Source organism: Oryctolagus cuniculus, chromosome 17, assembly GCF_964237555.1.
Source record: "Oryctolagus cuniculus chromosome 17, mOryCun1.1, whole genome shotgun sequence".
Taxonomy (NCBI): Eukaryota; Metazoa; Chordata; class Mammalia; order Lagomorpha; family Leporidae; genus Oryctolagus; species Oryctolagus cuniculus.
The window spans coordinates 15,825,186-15,846,567 of record NC_091448.1 but is presented as its reverse complement, the minus strand read 5'-3'; the positions used below and the strand labels follow the sequence as shown (position 1 = coordinate 15,846,567).

Here is a 21,382-nt window from a genome sequence, read left to right as displayed (position 1 = left end):
ACCACCTTCTGCATTCGTTCCCTCTGGATCTGAGATACGGCACGGCAGCCCCAGTCAGATTGAGGAACAATCGATTTCAGTAGAAATTTGGGTGAAGGCCCAAATCTGGAACCCACGGCCTTCCTGGGGTGGGAGACCTCCTGGATTCGACTTGAGTCTCTAAGGGGTCTCTGGCTTCATTTCCACCAAGCAGGAGCCAAAGCGTCGAGCCAGGTGACGGGACATTGAGCACACGAGCACACGCATCCAGTGGCAGGGGGAAGGGAGGTGTGCGACACATTCAGTGGCAAATTTTGTTGGGAACAATTCTGATCTCGTCATCTTTGAGACAGAAGACAGCGCCCTGAAGGTCTTGCACAGTCATAACTACCCTGGGGCTAACATTTTATAAAAACAAATGAGCTGACGTTTGCAACGTCTCGCGTCCTCGGTGCGCTGCTGCCCAAGGACGCCAGGCAGGCATGGGGGGCCCTGGCCTCGAACTTCACAAGTACTCAGCTCTGGGCACCCTACCAGGCATTTTCATCTTTACACTGTGTCAGGTGTAAGTGAATAATAGCACGAAAAGTTGGAAAATAAAATTCATATCATCCGCGATGATAGAAGCTATTTCACATAATTACTTCTATACGCACAATCACGTCCCTCTTTCAAAGTGGTCTGAGTGTTTTGCAGTGGTGATCTTGAAAAGGACTCCTTTGTATAGCAGGGAGAAGAAAATCGTAGGGATCTGACAAAGGAGCTCAGCCCTCCTAACGCCTCAGAAGCATGAGGCCGTCCAGAATGGCTGTGGCCACGCACGTGGGTCTGTGTGAAAACAGGGGACCCCAGCTGCCTGTTTGTTTAGTAGTTCCAGTCTGGGAAGATTGCTACATGCTACTGTAGCTGCAATTATATCGCATTGTTTCAAATCTGTCCTTGATTTTGTTTCTAAGTGTAAGAATGCAAGGATTTATCTTACTGCTAGAAAACGTGTTGTCCTAGCCAAACTAGACTTAATTCTTGGATTAATCTTACTCCCTAAATTTACTCAGCAGTAGGCATTATATTTAGTCCTTGACTAACAGGAAAAGATGCAGGAGATGTGTTCTCCATGCTGCCAATACTGTGAAATGGCGTCTTTCACCTTCAGACTCTTGGTAAGATGTTTTATCGTGTGGTTTTATAACCCTTAATAGGGATCCAGCTCTCTCCCAGGGATACACCTACATCCATAAACATCAATCATTGATGTTTTTAAGGTGTCCTTTGAACTAAATAACCATGGAGTGAACATCCCAGATTAAAAAAGAAATCCCAACAAGAATTTGATTGATACCAGGTATCCAGGATCTATCTCCAGGACCCATGCTCCCCACGGGCAGGAAAGAGAGTCCCTCCTCTAGTGTCTGTTTTGGGCATAAAATATTAAATAAGAATTCATAAAAGGCATATTACTCATCTTAAATCAATTCACCGTGCTCACAAACGGGACTGAATGCAGCTTATGGTGGTTAGCTCCGAGCTGGGCTAAGTAAAATTCTTAGACAGATAAGACCTTAAACATGAGATATGATTGGATGGCTTGGCAGGGCAGAGTGCACTCCTGGGGTCAGACTGCTTGACATGGAATCCCCATTCCACCATGCACAGGCCATGAAATCTGAGGTCAAGTTTTCTCATCTATAAAATGGGGTGTATACACACACACAAGGGTACTTCAAAAAGTTTATGGAAGCCATTAAGTCTTTGATTATAATGTAAGTTTAAAAATATTATCTCCAAAAAAATTGAAATAAAGAAAAAGGAGAGGAAAAAATTCATGGACAGAGGAATTAAAGTATGAATTAATTTTAGTGAAAAAAATTGCATATACATTGAAACAAAGGGTCTTCAAGAAGTTCATGAAAGATGCATGTTACCAAAAAGCTATGCGTGGATTTCAAAATACTTTACACCAAAACAAACTTATAATTCCTCTTTTCTACATATGTTTCAAGTACCTGTGTACTTGTGTATGTATTTATGTACACAGACATAGTAGACCATTACCTGTAGACACATACATTTCTGAGACTTCAATAAGCCAACAGGCATTAAATGCTTTGCAGTGTCCTGGAACATGGTAACGATGACTCCTATCATCTTCACTGTGTTGCTACTGCTATTTATTACCACCCTGAACACAAGTATTCAAACAATTGCTGGTTATCACATGATAGGTTACTGATGTATTGTATACTCACCTCCTTTGTTTGAACTAAAAATTAGATCCAATAACACAGTGGGAAAGACCATGAGCCATATGGCCTGAGAAAGCCCAGGGCCTCTGGCTCTTCAAATACTCTCCACATCAGACCCTTTACCTACAGGAAGGAGGCCACACGGCCCAGGGCAGGGGGCAGAGTCCAGGAGGGGCACCCTTGGCCCATCCTGCCCCTGCCTCTTCCTTTGGCAACATCTCCCTTTTGAGCCAGCCTTTTGTTAAGCAGTACACACACACGCACACACACACACACGGTAGCAGGAGAGAATCTTCCAGAATTCTCCATACCTGTTTGGAAGATGATGTGCTTGAAAACCGGGATCTCTCAAAGCTCACCTCTTGCTCCCAGAACTGATACTGTTTCTTGTCATTTGGGTCTCTTCTGTATTCCTGTCGTCTTAAACAGGCCTGGAGAACACAAAGCGTTTCTTCATCTTAGTCTATGAGCAGATGTGGTCATTTTATGCTTAATTCTAATGAACTAAGAACATAAGTAAATGACAGTCATGGCCAAGAGTTCTTTAGATACCTGTTCCGACTATAAAAATCAGGCATATCGCTCTTCCCTTTGCCCAAAATGCCAGGCCCACAGATACTAGGCATTGCTTTAATAAATCCAAACAACAAGTATACTAAGAGGCATTCTGCCAAGACTTTACCCAACAGTTGCCTTCCCAAAGTAGGTGGTACCTAAATCCTTATTAACTTCTCTTTCTGATCTCATTCCCATCATAGCTCCTCCCTCTTACCACCCCACCAGCCCTACTCCATCACCTAGGATTATGCTCTAATTACAGGATAAGAATGTTCACAGTCAGAGCTCCAGCACATTCCGTTCCCTCTACTAGCAATGCCTTCCATGTTCTCTCGGCAAATCTTGATCTACCAAGAACTGTCTCACATGGCCTCTCTTCTCTTTGCTCTTCCTTGCCTTCCTCAGTCTGACTTAAGTGCTGGAGAAGCAATGTACAATAGTCCCTTCTCATCAGTTACCTATGGTCAACTTTGGCTCAAAACATTAAATGGAAGGTCCCAGAAATAATTCATAAAGTTTAAGTTGTCCAGTGTTCTGAATTGTGTCACAAAATCTAGCGCCGTCCTGCTCTGTCCTACCCTGGATGTGTCTGTGCTGTATACGCTGCCGGCCCCTTCGATGCGGTTGTCAGATCCATCGTGACAATCCCAATGGTTGGGTCCCAGTGTCCTTTAGTTCACTTAACAATGGGCCCAGAGCACAAGGGCAGTGACCCTGGCAATTTCCCTGCAGAGAAGTCATATCATTCTTCTATTTTATTATCAGTCACGATTGTTAACCCTTCACTGTACCTAATTTATGAATTAATCACAGATATTTATGTGTAGAAAAAACAGATATATAGGGTTTGGTACTATCTGGGATTTCAGGCATCTACTAGGGGGTCTCAGAAAATGTCCTCTGTGGATGGGGGGGTATCGTGTGTTAACGTACATGAATACACAGTTTGAATTACACCACTGTTCTATAAGTAGTGGGCTTGGTTTTTGAGGCTGTTTCCTTTGCTGTGCAGTGAGAACCCTGGGAGCAAGTACTACCTCTGCTATTTTGAATCCCCTGCATCTAGCATTTAATGTGAGTTGAATTGAATTTATGCTCTGAAGGGAAATCTTAATCCCCAAACACAAAATAATAAAAATAACTAATAGAAATAATTTCCCCATTTTTCTTGACAAACATAAAATAAAATCTGGTACTGAAATACTTCTCTGATACTAGGACTGAACAAACCCAAGGCAATTGTGTGCCACAGAGATTTCAGCTGCTATTTTATTTTTAAAACCTTTATTTTCATTTTATTTGAAAGGCAGAGAGATAGAAAGAGACCCAGAGACAGAGAACACCCATCCGCCAGTTCATTCCTCAAATGCACACAACAACCAGGGCTAGGGCCGGCCGAAACTTGGTACCTGGAACTCCACCCATGTCTCCCATGGGGCTGGCAGGGACCCAAGTACTTGAGTCATCACCACCGCCTCCCAGGTGCATTAGTAGGGAGCTGGGATCAGAAGTGGAGCCAGGACTTGACCCAGGCACTCTGACATGGGATGCAGAAGAGACAAGTGGTATCTTAACACTGCACCAAATGCCCACCCCTCAGCTACAGTTGCATTTTATTTTATTATTATTTGAAAACAGTCTGTAACTCCTCAGAAAAACTGATTTAAAAAAATCTATTTATTTATTTGAAAGGCAGAGAGAGAGGGTGAATCAAAGAGAAAGGCAGATATCTCCCATCTGCTGGTTCATTTCCCAAGTGCCAGGCCAAAGCTAGGAGCCACGAACTCCATCCAGGTCGCCCACACAGGTTGCAGGAACTCAGGTTCTTGGGCCTCCCAGGCCCATTAGCAGGAAGCTGGATCAGAAGTACAGAGTAAATGGGACCAGAACCAGACACTCCAACGTGGGATGCAGGTGCACCACAACACCTGCCCCCTGCCTGAGATTTTAATTATCAAATAGTAACAATCCTATACTTTATAGATCCAGCGACCCAATTCACCCGTGCCCTGCCAGGGCCAGATTGTCCACTGTCATGAAGCAATCTGGTGTAAGACCCAGAATCCTGTCTCTAAAGGAGGCCTGACAGCTCCCCCTTCCTAGCTGGGCTGAAAAATCAAAGTTCTCATCCCCACTTGGTTCTCTCCGTTGGAAAAGGCATCTTATTCGGTGACAGAGTAGGATTTCACCATAACTCAAGCTGTGGGGAAAGCCTCAAGAGAAACAACCTGATACTAACTAAACACGTCCACCTGGAATCGGGCAGTCCGTCACACCGCGGTTACCCCGTGCTTCCCAGCTGGACGGCAGGGAGAGCCCTGGCCTCGAGGCTTGTCCAGAGCAGCCAGCTGGTCACCTGCAGCAGGTGCAATCCCACGTTCCCAGGGGAAAGACAGTTCCACCTGCCTTGCTTAGAAACTGAGAACACTCCCAAATGACTGTTTTGTTTTCTCTCCTTTCCCACGTTAAGCTTATTTTTAAAAAACTGTACAATATAGATGATAAGCCTTCGTAATAAATATAGGGCAGTGTTTATTTTAATAATTTATACAAGAAAGCCCAAAGAATACTAGACAGTAACTATAACAAATAAATTAAACAAGCAAACAAAAAACCCTATTAAATAATAAATAAACCACAATAAACCTAAACAGAGTCGGCTGGAGAGCTTAACAGAGTTTAATTAGATTGGAGGGCACTTCACCAAGTTTGTGGAAAATGGAATCCATGCATAATTTTTTTCTTAAGATGTACTTTTATGAATTTCTTGATGACCCCTTGTATGCATGGACTTAAATTTTTTTCTTTTTCACCAAAATAAACTTATTTTTTTGACAGGCAGAATTAGACAGTGAGAGAGAGAGAGAGAGAGAGAGAGAGAGAAAGGTCTTCCTTCTGTTGGTTCACCCCCCAAATGGCTGCTACGGCCGGCACGCTGCGCCGATCCGAAGCCAGGAGCCAGGTGCTTCCTCCTGGTCTCCCATGTGGGTGCAGGGCCCAAGCACTTGGGCCATCCTCCACTGCACTCCAGGGCCACAGTAGAGAGCTGGACTGGAAGAGGAACAACCAGGACTAGAAACCGGGCTGCCGGCACCGCAGGTGGAGGATTAGCCTAGTGAGCCGCAGCACCAACCTATCTTTTTGTTTTTTTTTTAAAGATTTATTTATTTGAAAGTCATAGTTACACAGGGAGAGAAGGAGATAGAAAGAGAGAGAGAGAGAGAGGTCTTCCATTCGCTGATTCACTTCCCAGTTGCCTGCAACAGCCAGAGCTGGGCCGACCTGAAGTCAGGAGCCAGGAGCCAGGCTTCTTCCAGGTCTCCCATGTGGGTGCAGGGGCCCAAGGACTTGCGCCATCTCCTACTGCTTGCCCAGGCCATAGCAGAGAGCTGGATTGGAAGTGGAGCAGCTGGGACTTGAACCGGTGCCCACACAGGATGCCGGCACTGCAGGCAGCGGCTTTACCCACTGCGCTACAGCGTTGGCCCCTAAACTTATCTTCAAAATCCATTTCCACCCACTGTTTGAAGGATCCTGGAGTGTGTCTCTTTTTTTCTGATTCCTTGGGTGCTGACTTCACACCAAATTTGGTGTCTGGGAGCCGAACTGGCATGAGTGTTGCCGTCCAGAGTGGCAGGAGTCCGTGCCCACCCTAACCTAGCGATACAAAAGGGGAAGGCAGAAGATGCCACTGGGCTGGACGCCAGGGAGCCGGGGTTAGCCAAGGCAGGCAGGACCGAGGCAGACCTTGTGGGATGCACAGAATTCTTGTGGGCTGAGTGCTTTTTGAAAGCTCTCTCCAAGAATGCATACGACTTAAATATGTCTTTACCGAAAGGGAGAGGAGTAGATTGATTTGCAAGGTTGAAAGAAAAAAATAAACTCCCTGGTCTGGGTCCTCTCCCCTCCCCGACAGGGAGTAGGAGGACAAACGAGCAACGAGGCAGGCACTCCCCCGTTCGTTTCCTGGTGCAGGTTGGCGGGCCGCGGCTCGGCCTCAGTTCCAGGCTGGCAGCGCCGAGTCCAGACGGGCGGTCCCAGAACCAGCCAGGGCCCAGCTCGCTGCCCAGCTTCCTTTGTGTTTGTCAGTGCGGCTGTCCTGCGATGGCCAGGTGGCCAGGAGGTGGTGGAGGCTGCGCCCGGGGATCCGGGAGGAGGGAGCGACTTGTGACGCGCCACCGTCAGTGGCTCTCTCACTCTGGACTTCTGTGATGTTCTCTTTCCAGTGCCACGGGTCGGGATTCAGACGGCTCTCAGCACACCTCTGATCAGGTGGCAGACCTGGCCCAGGGCAGTCTGCACACCGCAGCCTCTGGGGAACTTGGCCCTTCCTTCTGGGGCTCCCTGCCCCGCCAGCCCCCGCCGCGGCCGCCCTTCTGCCACCAGCACAGGCGGTCGGCGGCTGCCTTCGTGCAGAAGCTCCCAGGGTGGGGGCGAAGCACACACTGTGCCTCGGAGGCCGCGCCTGTGGGGACGGCGTGGGTGGGTGACTCAGAGTCACCGGATCCTGGGGAACGCGACAAACCCCGCAGTGCCACTTTCTAGCATTGTGACCTTGGGAGACTGACAGGCTGCACTGCTGCCCTCATCTGAGGGGGTGCGGGGTCCCTAGCCCGTGTGTGACACTGTGGGTGGGGCACGACGAGTCCTCTTGGTGGTGGGAGCCGAGGGTCGGTCCCTGGGGGTGGGCAGTGAGGACTGGCCCCCACCATGGCCGCTGGAAGCCCAGTCAGGCTCTCAGCCGCCACTGCCATCCTGTCGCCCAGTTCACTCCTATTTCGAATGTCAGATGTTGCCAAAGCATGTGACTGCGCTCTTGGTCCCAGAACAAGAGGGGCTCTCTGTGCAGGCCGGAGCTTCTGCCTGTCCTGCCCAATGCGGGCCAGCGGTCACCCGGGGTCACGGCGTCCACCACGCTGGCTCGGGCATTCCAGCTCACAGAGCCCGCAGCTGTGCCCTGTGTCGGTCCAGCTTTTGCTGCCTGTGACACAGTAACTACCATGGCTGGGCGAGTTACAGAGAAAAGGGCTTTCTTTCGGTTCAGGGTTCTGATCCAAGGTCGAGGGGCTGCAGCTGGCGGCGACCTTCTGGTTGGCAGAGTCCCCAGGGGGCACAGGGCATCCCATGGGGATAGATGTGCACGCGCGCGTGTGTGTGTGTGGGGGGGGGCTCCTTTCCTTTTGTTATAAAAGCCACCGGAGTCATTCCTGGGGGCTCCACCTCCCCCAAGCCCCGCCTCTAAACACCAGCAGCGGATCAAGCTGCCGCCTTAATTCCAGGCATTAGGCATTCAATTTCAGCACGTGGACCGAGGGGAGACACTCCAACCACATCCAAACATAGTACACTCAAAGTCCCTTTCCTTTTTTTTTAAAAAAAAAATTTATTTATTTGAAAGGCAGGGTTACAGAGAGGCAGAGATAGAGAGAGAGGTCTTCCATCTGCTGGTTCATTCCCCAGATGGCTGCAACAGTTGGAGCTGAGCCAATCCAAAGCCAGGAGCCAGGAGCCAGGAGCTTCTTCCAGGTCTCCCATGTGGGTGCAGGGCCCAAGGACTTGAGCCATCTTCCACTGCTTTCCCAGGCCATAGCAGAGAGTTGGAGCAGCCGGGACTTGAACCGAAACCCATATGGGATGCTGGCACTGCAAGTGGCCACTTTACCCACTACACCACAGCGCCGGCCTCCCCTTTTGTTTCCTTTATTATCTGTCTGCTCCCTCGAGCTCTCATCCCGGCTCCTGGTGACAGTGGGAAGCCGGGGGCCACAGGAACACTCCCAGGCTCACAGGTCTGGTGTGAAAGCCACAGTATCCCCTGCCCAGCCCAGCTCACTCCTCATCCGTGACAGCCTTGTCTAGGTTGCTGGTGCTGATTCTGTCCGAATTGTGAGAGTTGCAAATTGCCACTGCCTTCAGTTAGTTCTTTTTAGATGTGTGTGTGTGTCTGTGTGTGTTATGAGCTAGCTAACCCAGAGGTTTTTCTTTTTTAAAATTATGCTACTTTTGTGGTTTTTAAAATTTTATAAAATCTTTTATAATGTTTAAATTTTTTTTCACTTAAGTATGTTTTTACATTTTATTTATTTATTATTTACTTATTTTATTCAAAAGGCAGAGAAAGAGGCAGTGAGAGAGTTCTGGTAGGCTGATTCACTCCCCACATGCCCAAACCAGCCAAAGCTGAGCCAGGTCAAAGCCAGGGGCCCAGGAGTCAATGCAGGTCTTCCACGGAGGTGACAGGGACCCAGCTCCTGGAGCCACCATCTGTTGCCTCCCAGGGCACACATTAGCAGGGAGCAGGAAGGGAGGACTTGAACCCGGACACTCCGATATGGGGTGTGGTGTCCCCAGTGGCATCAGAGCCACTGTGCCAAATGCCCAGCCACGATGTTTCAGTTATCATTGGCGGCATAACTGAGGATTGTTAGTTTTAAGAAGCTAAGGAAACACAGGCATAGAAAGAGCTTGGCATGCTACCCCTCAAGCTGGTTTGCTGGCCTGATTTACCTCGGAGGCAGGCGGGAAGAGAACCCCCTCCCAGCTGGTACAGGCCAGGAGGCTGTGGCTCCGCCCCGGAGTGCGCGGCCCCCAAGCCGCGCCACCTGCTATAAAGTCACCTATCCCGTCCTTGAACCAACTCATGTCATCCTGTTTAGCAGTTTGATCTGCACTTGAAAGAATCAAGACGAATAAGTGACATGAAATGAAACCAATTTGAACACATTTGATAGATTATAGAAAATTGTTCTGAAATGCCAAGTATAATCTTTCCTTCCAGCTTTCCAGTGGACATTAATGGCTAAATTCTGCCTCTACTTACATAAACACATTTGACCAAAAAAATATAAATACATACATACATATATATATATATATATATATGCAGCATGAACAGCCCTGAAAAAAATAGAACCAAATTCTGAGATGGCGTATAATTACACACTAGTTACGAGATTCTGAAATAGCATGTAATATGCCGAGTGGATGCTTATTTCCTCTTGTTGTCTCAGAAGGGTCCCACCCAGCCGCTGAAAGTAGTAGTATCAAAATAGCTCATGGTGGCTTTAGCCCTCCTTTCTTGTTGCTGGCGCACAGACCTGCAGAGGCACTGCTAATTTGCTGCAGGATGGGGCAGGAATAGCTTGCCCAGGAGGTTCTGAAGGTCTTCAGTTTGCGCCAGCTCATTACAGGCAGGGCAAAGAGAGGAGAGAATGTGTGGCAACGACTGGTTGTGACTTTGGAGTCACAGGATTTGCGTTCCCTAAAACGGGCAATTCCTGGTGTTGTAAGGAGGCTAGTGCACGGTGAGTGCAAACCGGGACTTCCACAAGTCCCTGGCCAAGTCCCCTGAGGACCCAGGCTACCATTATCTACCCAACCTCAGGAGTCAGTTCTCCGTGCTGGAATGAAATACCTGAGGTCGAGCACTTTAGAAAGCAAAGAGGTTTATTTTAGTGCACAAGTCTGGAGGGTCAAGGACGTGGTGCTGCCACCAACAGGGCTCTTACAAGGACCTCATGGTAGGTGGTGCCACAGTAGGAGCACGTGGGAGAGGGAGGGATTACGTGGCAAGGCAGCAAGTCAGAGAGCGGAGGCCCCCCTGCTCGCACAACCTCGTGGTAGGCCCCACCTCTTGGGGGTCCCACCACCTCTTAACACTGGGGCCAAATGTCCAATATGTAGGTCTTTGGGGGCCACTCACCAAAACCATATCCAAACCCTCGCACAACCCAGAATGGGTCAAGTTGCAGGGGGATCGGTGAAGTGGAGCAGCTGCATCTTGGAACAGGAGAGATGCCAGAGCAACTCTAGGGGCCGATGCTGTGGTGACGCTTGGCCCGCCAGTTACGTTGGCACCCCCCATGAGCACGTCAGTGGGCGTCCTGGCTGCTCCTCTTCCAGTGCAGCTCCCTGCGCATGCGCCTGGAAGCAGTGGAAGATGGCCCAAATGCTTGGGTCCCTGCACCCACATGGGAGACCCAGCTGCAGTTCTAGGCTCCTGGCTTCAGTCTGCCCCAGTCCAAACCTTTTGGGGAGTAAATCAGTGGATGGAAGATCTCTCCCTCCCTCCCTCTCTCTACTTCTGTCTTTTAAATAAATACATAAATATTTTGAAAAAAAAAACCCTTAAAAAAAATCATCAGGGTTCCTTTGAAGTAGTTACTATGGGTCAGTACACGTGAGGGTGCTTTAAAAATACAATGAAAAGACAAGTTGATTTCGGAATCCGGGCCTAGGTTTTTCAGGGGACACACGGTCCAGGATATTCCATGGAACTCAGAGCATCTTAGAGAAAAGCAGATTCGGTTTTGTTTTGCAGATCTTTTCACCGTCAACGCGACTGGACTTGACTGGGAGGAACCGTCCTAGACCAGCTGAACTCAGGCTGGGAAACAGAGTTGGTGGTCAAGTTAGGTCACCCGGGCTTTCCCGAGTGATGCGCTCAGTCCCACAGAGAAGAGCGAGACCCAGCCCGTGCCCTGAAGAAGCTGGGTCCCCTGAGAGGAATCATGGGGACCCTGTGGATTAGGAGAGAAGCAGGCTGAGGCTGGATCCCTGTCTCTGGGGAAGTTAACATCTGAGAGGCAGGAGAGGAGGAGCATGTGGGAAAGGAAATGGAGAGTGAGAGAGACGGAGGAAAGGCAGGGGCACCCGGGGTCAGAAGGTCGCAGGCATGTCGTTTCCAGAAGAAACGGGGATCGTGACACAGGGAGGGGCAGCCTCAGAAAACACAGACCCAAAGGTGTGTCCTGAGTTCGGCTAACGACTGCGTGGGAGGGGAGGGAGGTGACCGCGGGGCAGGCGCTGGAGACAGAAGTGGAGCTGACCGCGTGCAGACAGCCGGGAAGACAGGGAAGTGCCAGGGCGGTGGCTAACCAGGGACACGCGGCCCACGCAAGCTCTGTTCCCTTGTCCTTGCTAGCAGAGGGATCTGAGGTTTCCAGACGGAGCCTGGGCGAAGGGAGACGTCAGAGACACAGACGAGAGGCCTGCGAAGGAGGGGCTGGAGAGCACAGGCACCTGGGCAGGGAGGACCGCATCCCGCGAGCCTGAGCAGCCGGGGTGGGGAGGCGCTGGCGTGGGCCCCCACCTCCCAGCTACGGGTGTTTGTTGCGTGTACCCAGCGTCTGCGGGAAGTGCAGGAGCTGGAGGTCGGGGAGGCTGGGGAGGTTTAAAACAGCGAGGGCAGCAGAGGGAGGTGATGGACAGGTAAGCGCTGGATGGTGGAGGCGGGATGAGTCACCCTCGTTCCTCTCCTCCCCCACCCCCACCCCCACCCCCACTTGCTAAGATGGCGGCGCCGGGCCGCTTCCCGCCCCCACCCGCTCGCTCTCTCCTAGGTTTCTCTCAGTCTCCTTGCTGGGTCTTCCGCTTTTTCTCTTGACCCTGCCAGTCCTGCCCCTCACGGCTCCAGAGTGAGCTGAAGACGATGGGGCGTGCGTTTAGCCTGGTGGCCGCGGCCAGCGAGGGCGCCCGAGGCCCTCATCAGGGTGCCTGGCCTTGCTGTCCAGCTCCGTCTCCTGTCTCCAGTTTCCTGCTAGTGCAGACTGCAGGGCAGCAGTGATGGCTCAAGGACTCGGGTTCCTGCTCCCCACATGCAAGACCTGGATTGAGTTTTTGGCTCCTAACTTGGGCTCAGCTTGCCCTTGGCCATTGCAGGCATGAGGAGTGAACCAATGTATGGTGGCATACTCTCTCTCTCAAAAAATACACACACACAAAACAAAAACAAAACAATGTAAATCATACTACTCCCCGCATACAAATTCTCACTGTGACAAGGATAAAATCCAAACGCCAAGCTTTGTGCTGGCAGAACCCACATCCTGTGCTGTATCTACCTCTTTCACCTCCTCAAGTTCTGCGCTTCCCTCGGTCAGTGTGTTCCAGCCACTCTGACGTCCTCTGGGTGCCTCCAGTTCTCTGCTTGGTTCCTGCCCCAGGGCCTTTTACTCACCTCCATAGCCCAATGTCACTTCCGCAAAGAGGTCTTCCCTGCCTCTCCCAAGAAGCACCACGCCCATCCCCACGACCAGTTCTGTCGTAGCGATCCGTAACTGAAGCTATCTCACACGTTTATTTACATGTGTGTATTGTCTTTTTAAAGATTTATTTATTTATTTGAAAGAGTTACACAGAGCGAGAAGGAGAGGCAGAGAGAGAGAGAAGTGTTCCCATCTGCTGGTTCACTCCCAGATCGGCTGTAATGGCCGGAGCTGTGCCGAAGCCAGGAGCCAGGAGCCAGGAGCTTCCTCCAAGTTTCCCAGGTGCTTGGGCCATCTTCCACTGCCTTCCCAGGCCATAGCAGAGAGCTGGATTGGAAGTGGAGCAGCCGGGACATGAACCAGCGCCCATATGGGATGCCGGCACTGCAGGCAGCGGCTTTACCCGCTACGCCACATTGCTGGCCCTACGTGTGTGTATTGTTATTGTGTTTTTCTCAACCCTAGAGTGAGCATTCTGGGAAGGAGCTTGTTCAGCGCATAGTGGGCTCTCTGAAAGGATTGGCTGACTGAGGGAAAAGGCAGCGCTGACAAACCAAGTGAGGTCAGAAATCTAACTGCGCTGGCTCGAGTCAGACGGTCGTGGGTTGTGTGGTTTTCCTTGGCGGGAGCCATTGGGCAGTCAGCCTCCCGCATGCCTGCTCTGGGGATCATGTCACAGCCGACTTCCAAGCACGGGCAAGGCGGCAGAGGCGTCTCCAGGGTAACTGGTGCTGAAGTTTACATTCTTATTCATTTTATCAAAATGCCCCGATTTTAGAGCCTTCTTCCATGGGGGCTGCCCAGTTCTGGGGGAAGCCACTGGTACCACTTCCTGCCCCCAAGCTGAGCCAGACTGCACAGGGGACAGGGGAAGGCGGCTGACTCGAGACAGGTCTGGTTTTCTTGGTCATCTGGAGGTTTGGCTCTATCTGGGGGCGGAGCAGAAGCTGATATTGGCAGTCCTGCGTCCTCACTCCCGGGCTGAGCACAGGCCTCCAGTGCTAGTGGGAGTGACCCTGGCAGAGGGTCGTGTGGTTTTACCCCTTTCCAGAACCCCACAGCCCCGTCTGGCAGGTTTGTCCCTCGCAGGCTTCCAGAATGCGTAGGGCCAGGACACCCCAGGTCTGCTTTGTTTTCGCGCACAAACACAGCGTGAACCTCCTTCCGTCTGGCAAGATGACAACATGGGGTGGGGGGTACATGTCATTTTATAAATGCTGGGGCCACCCACTGGACCCCTTAATGTTGCTTTGCTTCTGAAGTTGTCTGGTCAAGCTGGAGTCCCAACAGCACTGGCTGCGGAGAGCTGACGTCATTTCCTCCCATCATGCTCTCAGGAGCCGCTGGCTGCCACCATCCCCGTGTGACAGGCAAGGAACCCGACTCAGGGAGGCCAAGTGGCTTTGCAGGGCCACTGCGCTGGGGGAGGGCTGGCGGGCCTGGGGTCTCAGGCCACCGCGGGCTGTGGGGCGCGGCAGTTACCTGGTATTCCGAGTCCGCCTTGTGCTGCATGTCTCGCAGATACTGAACGTCACTGACGAACTTCCTCCTGTCTCTCTCTTCATGCAACATGATGCTCGCTCCCGACCTGCGCGGGGCAGAGACACGCGCGCCGCAGTCAGACTCCTCTGCCAATGTGCCGCGTTCTGGTGAACCCTAACTGCTTCTATTCTCTTATTAATCTAATCCCCACTACCAGGAAGACACATGGGGCTTCCCCCGGCGGTGAAGGCCTCGCAAGCCTCCCGTGGCGGGCATAAATCACGCAGCCGCCCTCGGCGCTGGCTTCCTTGAGTCAGCCCTGGTTACTCCTGGGGACTCGGGCTGGCAGACACCTGACTCTGGAGGAGGAAACCTGAGAACCCAGCTAAGTCAGCCATGACCGAAGTTAGAAGCTCGAGGAAATTTGTTTATGCGACGATGATTTCATCTCCACCCTCCTCCCGACTCAGGCCCCAGGGGCCAGCAGGACCACCATGATCCCCGCTGCGTGGCTCCTGGAACCCCGGGCAAAAGCCTGCCACTGAACAAGCGAACCCTAACTGCGGGCCAGGGCTGTGGAGCAGAAGTGTGGGCCCGGGGAGTGAGTGTTCTCAGGGGAGGGCACGGCCCCGCCTGGAGGGCCTGGGGAGGGTTTTCCCTGGGCAATGACACCGGCTTCCAGGAGGACCAAGCCAGGCAAGAAGTGGACCCGAGGACAGTGGGTGGTGAACTTCAGGGAGTGAAGGGCAGGGGCAGGTGGGGAGTGGGGGGCAGGGCAGGGCAGCGCCAGGAGGGCGGAAGGGCAGGCAGGGGCCAACTTCTGCAGGGCCTTAGAGACGTCACATGAAGCCATGGCAATGGGGAGAACACAGCCCGATGTGTCTACAAGGGGAGCTAATTCTAGTGCAGAAAATAGATGGGAGAGAGCGAACAGCGGAAGTGGGGAGATGGCTGGGAACACGGTGACCCAGAAGGTACAGGGTGGCTCTCAGACTGGGGGAGCAAGGGTGGAGGGAGGAGAGGGACAAGGAGGGAGGGGAGGGGGCTGTGGCAGTTCTAACCACGCCCCTGGAAGGACCAGGTCCCGGTCTAAGCACTGACATCTATTAACCCAGTCTTCAGGACCAGGATGCCGGGAGGTAGGCGCTAGGTGTTTCACAGGAGAGGAGACTGAGGCTCAGAGGCATTAAGTAACTTGATTGGCAGAGCTGGGGTAAAACCCAGAGGATGTCCCTCGACCATGATGGGAAACCCAGGGGGAGAAACTCACCAGGACAGGGTGCCTCCCGGATGGGGTGTCGGGGGGAAGCCGAGGGGGCTGCCCGGGTTGAGCAGTTAGTGGGTCAGGGCAGGCTTGTGGGAGAATCGGGGGCAGCGGGGAGTGTCTGGGGTCCAGGAAATGGAGACGCCAGCAAGCAGGGGTAGCAGCCCATGGGGGAAGGTGAAGACCTGGGCACTGCGGACATTCAGGTGACAACGGAAGTTGACGGCAGAGTGGGCCTGGGAGAGAGAGAGAGAGGATGCAGGGCGAAGCCACAAGGGTGCATCACAGTTGTGGCCACTGCAACTGAAACGTGAGCTTCTTTTGGGGCAAAACATTTTGAAATCCACGCGAGGTTCTTTCCTAAGCATTTTTCCACGGACACTGAGAAGACCCCTTCCATGCCTGATCTCTAACTTTTCTGTCCCCCAGATAAGCTCATCTTGTGAATTCGTTTCCCAGGAACGAAGGGAAGCTCCCTTGCAGGAGCGACATGAACCCTCAGGAACAGGCAGCCCACAGAACCCTGCCAGCCCAGAGGAGGCGTGAAAACCAGGCCAGTGCCTGCAGTTCTGCGCAGGCGCATGGGTGCTGGCAGTCAGGTTGTACCTGACTCAGGGTAACCCAGTGTCTGGGCAGGCGGTGATGAAATCTCCTGAGGTTTAGCAGCCAGCCCTGTGCTACAGGGAACACAGTGCTGGTGCCTTGGGTTCTACACTGGGGAAGTGGTGTTGGAGAGTCAGAATCTGAACATGACAACCCCAAACGGAGCTCCACAGTGGATATGCAAAACCCAAATTTTGTTCCTGAGCTCCTTGACATCGTTATTTATGGGACTGTATTTTTAAATATCACTTTTAACTTCTCATATGAATTTGCACCTGCTTAGAAGGAAGTTATGTTCCCACCCGTTTTGGAAAGCAATGGTGTTGAAAAGAGAAAAGACGGGCCCCTGCTGCCGCTGTTGGAGAGAAGCCTGTCGGAATATTAATCAGGCAGGCAGAGAATGGAAGGAGTGATAACGAAAGACGTTAGTGCGCACCAAAGGGGCCCAGCCCAGAGTCTACTTCGGCGAGACATTTCGGCTACAAAGTCAGCACAGGGAAGCCAGCCCCTCCATGCTGCTATTCTAAGGAAATTTCCAAGTCAAGAGGCATGAAATAACGTTGTCTAACAAGGTAAGCAACAACACTATTTGAATTACTTGCTAGGTTACCTCTGACGTCACAATCACCCTCCAAATAAAGGACTTAAAACTTGCCTCCAGATGTCTCTTCCCTCATGATAGTGTACTGTTCTACAGCATAAACGTGTAGGTGCGTCACGGTGCTGCAGGTCATCTTACTTAACCAAATCAGGACTTTTAGAGACTAGGCAAATCCTACAAGCACCAAGGAAATAAACTACTAGCTTCGGACTGAAGAGATCAGTAGAGGTTAGGCAAACACTCTCCATGTGCACTTGAATTTCAGGTTTGAAAAGCTGACCAGGATGAACAGAATGAGAAAGCACCACATGGAAACAAGTCCACATGAGATAACGCTTCATTCATGAGTCTCAGCTTTGCAGGCCTACTCAACCAGGTGGCCAGCTGAAGCCAGGACTTTCTCATTAGCTAGTACAGACAGGTGGAGGAAGAAGAAATTAAAAGAAAACGGGAGCCAGGTGCCCATTTCTGACCCAGAATTCTGAATTCTTTTCTGTACTCACTTTTGAATTGCTTTTCAACTGAACCTGCACTCCTGGTCACGCACACGCCTGCTTTTGCTCTTTGGTGATAAGGTATTGTGACAAATTAGGGTTTTTAAATGGGGGTAAGAAGCCATATTAAGGAGGGAGAGAGAGTGGGAGGGAGGAGGAAAAGGAGGGAGAGGCTGGTGGGGCCAGGAGTCCTGGTTGGTTGGAGGCAAGAGCGAGTGATTCTCCTTGACCTCAGAATTCTACACATCTGTGAAATGTCAATGAGGAATATTCTAAGAACTTTCTGACACACACACACATTCCTCTGTAGTGTAAATCCCACCGAATCCAAACTGACTTCCCGGAGTCAGGAGAGCAGAGTCTGACTGCAGAATACATTTTTCTCAGGTCTCTAAAAAATCAGCCCCATCCATACACACTACACAGCTGCTGCTCCTGGGGTCACACCTGCCAAAGAACTGATCTGAAGGGAGCGCTTTCCAATAACAAGTGGTTCTCTCAAGTGGTTCTCTGGTTCTCTTACCATATTCTTGCATCAGAAATAATCATTAATGTGACTATTTTTTATTCGTTTGGTTAAAAATAAAGGAATGTGTGAATTTAATCTTCTTCAGAATCTCAATGGCTAAAGGAATCCCTGACAACCAGGCTGCTAAATCACACACACACACACACACACACACACACACACACCCCGCCAACTGGGCTCTTAGAAGGGGATCTCGGGAGCCTTAATTCAACATTCTCCACCTTTAGTTACTCTGTGACGACAAAGACTACGGGTCTGCTCGGATCTCAGCCTTGAAAACCATCTTAGATTGCTGGCAGTCCGGGCCCAGGCCTCCGAGCACCCGCGGGCGGAGACGCGTCGGTGGGGACGGCGGGGAGAGCCCCTGACGCCTCGGCCGGCTTGGTTCTGGGAGATCTGGGGGTGGGGAAGGGGATCGGGCTCGCTCTGCGCGGCGACCACCACAGCCCAGAAGAGAGGAGACCCAGAGGCGACTCTGCGGGAAGCCGGGGTGGGGGCCGGAGCGCGCTTGCGGGAAGCTGCGTCGAGGGACTGGCGTAGCCCGCAGGCGGGGAACAGGCCCCACTTCCCTCCAGCGCCTCGAAGTCGCAGGGAAGCTGACCCCCGCCTCACACCCCCACCTCTCGCGGGGCCCGGGTGGGCGAGGCGGGCCGTTACCTGTTGGGTTCGCCCTTCTCCCCTGCCTGGCGCTAGAGGGCCCGAGGGGCGGGGCGGGCCGGCTGGTCCGAGATGGAGGAGCCGCCCATCAATCGCGGGGGGCCGTCGCTGCAGTCCTCTTCCTCCTCCTCTCTTCTCCCCTCCCTCGACCGGCCCCTGGCCCTCCTCCCCCGAGGCAGCTTTCCGCCGCGGTCGCCGGCCTTTCGTGGGGCGGGGGCGGCTGCCTGGCGTCCTCGTGTTTCCTTGGCAACCGGCCTCCCCTGGGCTCGCGTGGGGCTCGGGGCCGCCCGCCGCGAGCGCGGGGCTGGGGGCGGGGCTGGGCGGGGCCCCAAGTGGTCCAGAGCCCAGGCCTGGGCGCCCCGCCGGTTGCCGTGGGAACGAGGCGGGATGCAGGTGGGAAGCTAGGAGATGCGGATAGGCTTTGTCTGGATTTCCCGGGCTTGGAGGCCTTCACTTCTTTACTGAATCTCTGCTGTGCTTTCTACAGAACAGTTAGGAAATGAGAGAAGATACTTCTAATGGAAGCAAAGAACATTAAAGGCAGTACATGGAAACAAAGACACTGCGGTTCGGGAGCAGGACTTGTGCAGAGATCCCGGAAATGCCCTCATCCAATGTAGAAAAAGGGGGAAATGCGTGGCTTAGGGAGGTACCCCATCGGGGACACAACGAAGTCTCTCGGTTGCCAAGTGGTCTTCACGCACCAGTGCCCATGGCTTGGGAAGAAGGCACCGAACTGTTTTTAAATTTAAAACACCAGACACACACAGAGAGAGAGAGAGAGAGAGAGAGAGAGAGAGAGAGAGAGCTTCCATCAGCTGGCTCACTCCCCAAATGGCTTCAATTGCCAGGCTGGTTGGGGGGGTGGAGCCAGGAGCCCAAGCCCCATCCGGGTCTCCCACGTAGGTGGCAGGGGCCCAAGCACGCGGGCCATCCTCCTCTGCTTTCTGAAGCACATTGGCAGGGATCTGGATCAGAAACGGAGCAGCTGGGACTGGAACCGGTGCTTCAGTATGGAACGCTGGCCTTGCAGGCAGCGGCTGAGCCGCCACATTGGCCCCCAGAACTCTGGCTAGCCTTTGCCGTCTCTCTGCTGAGTTTATTTCTGTCTGGGGTTTCATAGGCAAAGATGACTCTGCTACCTATTTTGCGTATTTAGGCATCTGGTACCATAGTGACCAATGTCAAGTTGGGACATTTCTGATTGGACGGGGAGCAGAAAATGGAGACTTGAAATCCGTGGTCCCTTCATCCATGCTCAGAATCCCCAGGTGTCTGGTTTGAGTGTCTTCTTAGCAGTCCCCACGTCCAGGCTTATCCCACTGCAGTATGGGCAGTATTATCATGTCTTTTTTTTTTTTTTAAGATTTATTTATCTATTTTGAAGGCAGAGCTGCAGAGAGAGAAAGAGATCTTCCATCTGCTGGTTCACCCCCCAGATGGCTCCATCACAATGACCCAGAACTCCATCTGGGTTTCCCAGGTGGGTGCAGGGGCCCAAGTACTCAGGCCGTCTTCTGCTGCTTTCCCAGGCACTTAGCAGAGAGCTGGTTAGGACATGGAGCAGGGACCTTTCACACTTGGTGTCTTACCCTTCGGCCAGAGGGCACCGTGCGTTACACGGCAAGCGTTATTCCTTGCTTTCATGCCGACTTCTAAGATGCATCTTCAGCTGGACAGTCAGGCTGAAAACAGGCATCGGGGAAGTCTTCGTTCTGAGCACCTTCTCCTCGGACTTGCACTGGTCATCCCACAGTTCCAGGTCTTTTCCATCCCCAGTAGCCCAACCCACATTTTGCTATCATTCTCAGCTGGCTATCAAGTATTCCTTAGGAAAGCATCAACTGGTAAGGGCTGAACCTTAGCTAGCTGAAAACCCATTTTAGTTCATTAAAAAGCTGATCATTTTGGGGCCGGCGCTGTGGCACAGTAAGTTAATCCTCTGGCTGCAGTGCCAGCATCCCATATGGGCACCGGTTCTAGTCCCAGCTGCTCCTCTTCAGATATAGCTCTCTGCTGTGGCCTGGGAAAGTAGTAGAAGATGGCCCAAGTCCTTGGGCCCCTGCACCCACATGGGAGACCGGGAAGAAGCACCTGGCTCCTGGCTTCGGATCGGCACAGCTCTGGCCATTGTGGCCATTGGGGAGTGAACCAACAGACAGAAGACCTTTCTCTCTGTATCTCACTCTCACTGTCTATAACTCTACCTCTCAAATAAATAAATCTTAGAAAGAAAAGGCTGATAATTTTAGGAACTGATTCCCATAATCTCACTCATCAGAGACTAATTTGTCTTCTACCTGGCCAAGTTATTATTTTAGTCCCCAAATAAAGCTGGCAGCTTGCCCTTGATCATGTGTGCAAGGTACTTCCTCCCTGTGGAAAGACAACCACAGAAGATGAAGTGAAGGTTGAGAAGGTTTGGGGCTATGGATTTGGGCGAGGAGAACTGAGTGTTCTCCAGGGACACACCTAGCAGGCTGAGACTTGGGGAGTTACCCTCCCCCCACTCCAGGGGCTTCCGGCCTGGGTAACTGATGTGGACCATTCTCCTCAAAGACTCGGAGGCCACCTCTTTGTTCACTGCCCTGCTTGCTTTTTCGTCTTCATGGGACCACACTGCTTCCATTTTTTCCACTGACAGCATAGTGTCAGATTGAGGTGACCTGGGCTCAGATCCCAGCAACAGTGTTTGCTGTGCAATGGTGACCCCTCATCACGCTTCCAACCTCAAGACCCTCATAGTTAAAACAGGAAGAATGAGGATTAATGAAATAAAGAACGGGACGCTTCTGGCATTGTGCCCGACACATAGTTGCTGCTCAACAAGTGGTCACCATCATTGCTACTTACTGGGCTTGTGGATTTGATTCTCCTTGCTGAGATCTGAGGACACTTCGAGGTATACCCCCTACAAATACATCTCTAAGGGCTTGTTACTTCTATAAAATGTTAGTCTTACATTAGTAACATCTTTGCGGTTAAT

The 21,382-nt window shown here is 51.9% G+C and overlaps 1 protein-coding gene and 1 long non-coding RNA gene across 8 annotated transcripts in view; one reads left to right on the top strand and one right to left on the bottom strand.

Annotated features, from left to right (window-relative positions):
* MARCHF10 (membrane associated ring-CH-type finger 10) overlaps positions 1-18,690 on the bottom strand; it is an 84,544-nt gene extending 65,854 nt beyond the window's left edge. For 2 of the 6 annotated variants that reach the window (XM_070060505.1, XM_070060507.1), the window contains exons 1-3: positions 18,397-18,682; positions 14,249-14,354; positions 2,534-2,653 (exon numbers count right to left, since the gene is read on the bottom strand). In XM_070060505.1, the coding sequence (XP_069916606.1) occupies positions 2,534-2,653; positions 14,249-14,338 (210 nt within the window). In that variant the 5' untranslated portion in view covers positions 14,339-14,354; positions 18,397-18,682. Of the gene's footprint in view, positions 1-2,533; positions 2,654-14,248; positions 14,355-17,219; positions 17,437-18,396 lie in introns of those variants that run through there. The other 4 variants (XM_008271682.4, XM_008271683.4, XM_070060508.1 and 1 more) reach the window with 3 other exon arrangements.
* Positions 11,564-14,547, top strand: LOC138846049 (uncharacterized). Of its 2 annotated transcripts, XR_011383436.1 has the most exons (3): positions 11,564-11,990; positions 13,232-13,328; positions 14,029-14,547. It is a non-coding gene; the product is annotated as an uncharacterized lncRNA (long non-coding RNA). The 2 variants fall into 2 exon arrangements; XR_011383435.1 differs by having other exon boundaries at positions 13,232-14,547.
* Positions 18,691-21,382: the final 2,692 nt, after the last annotated feature.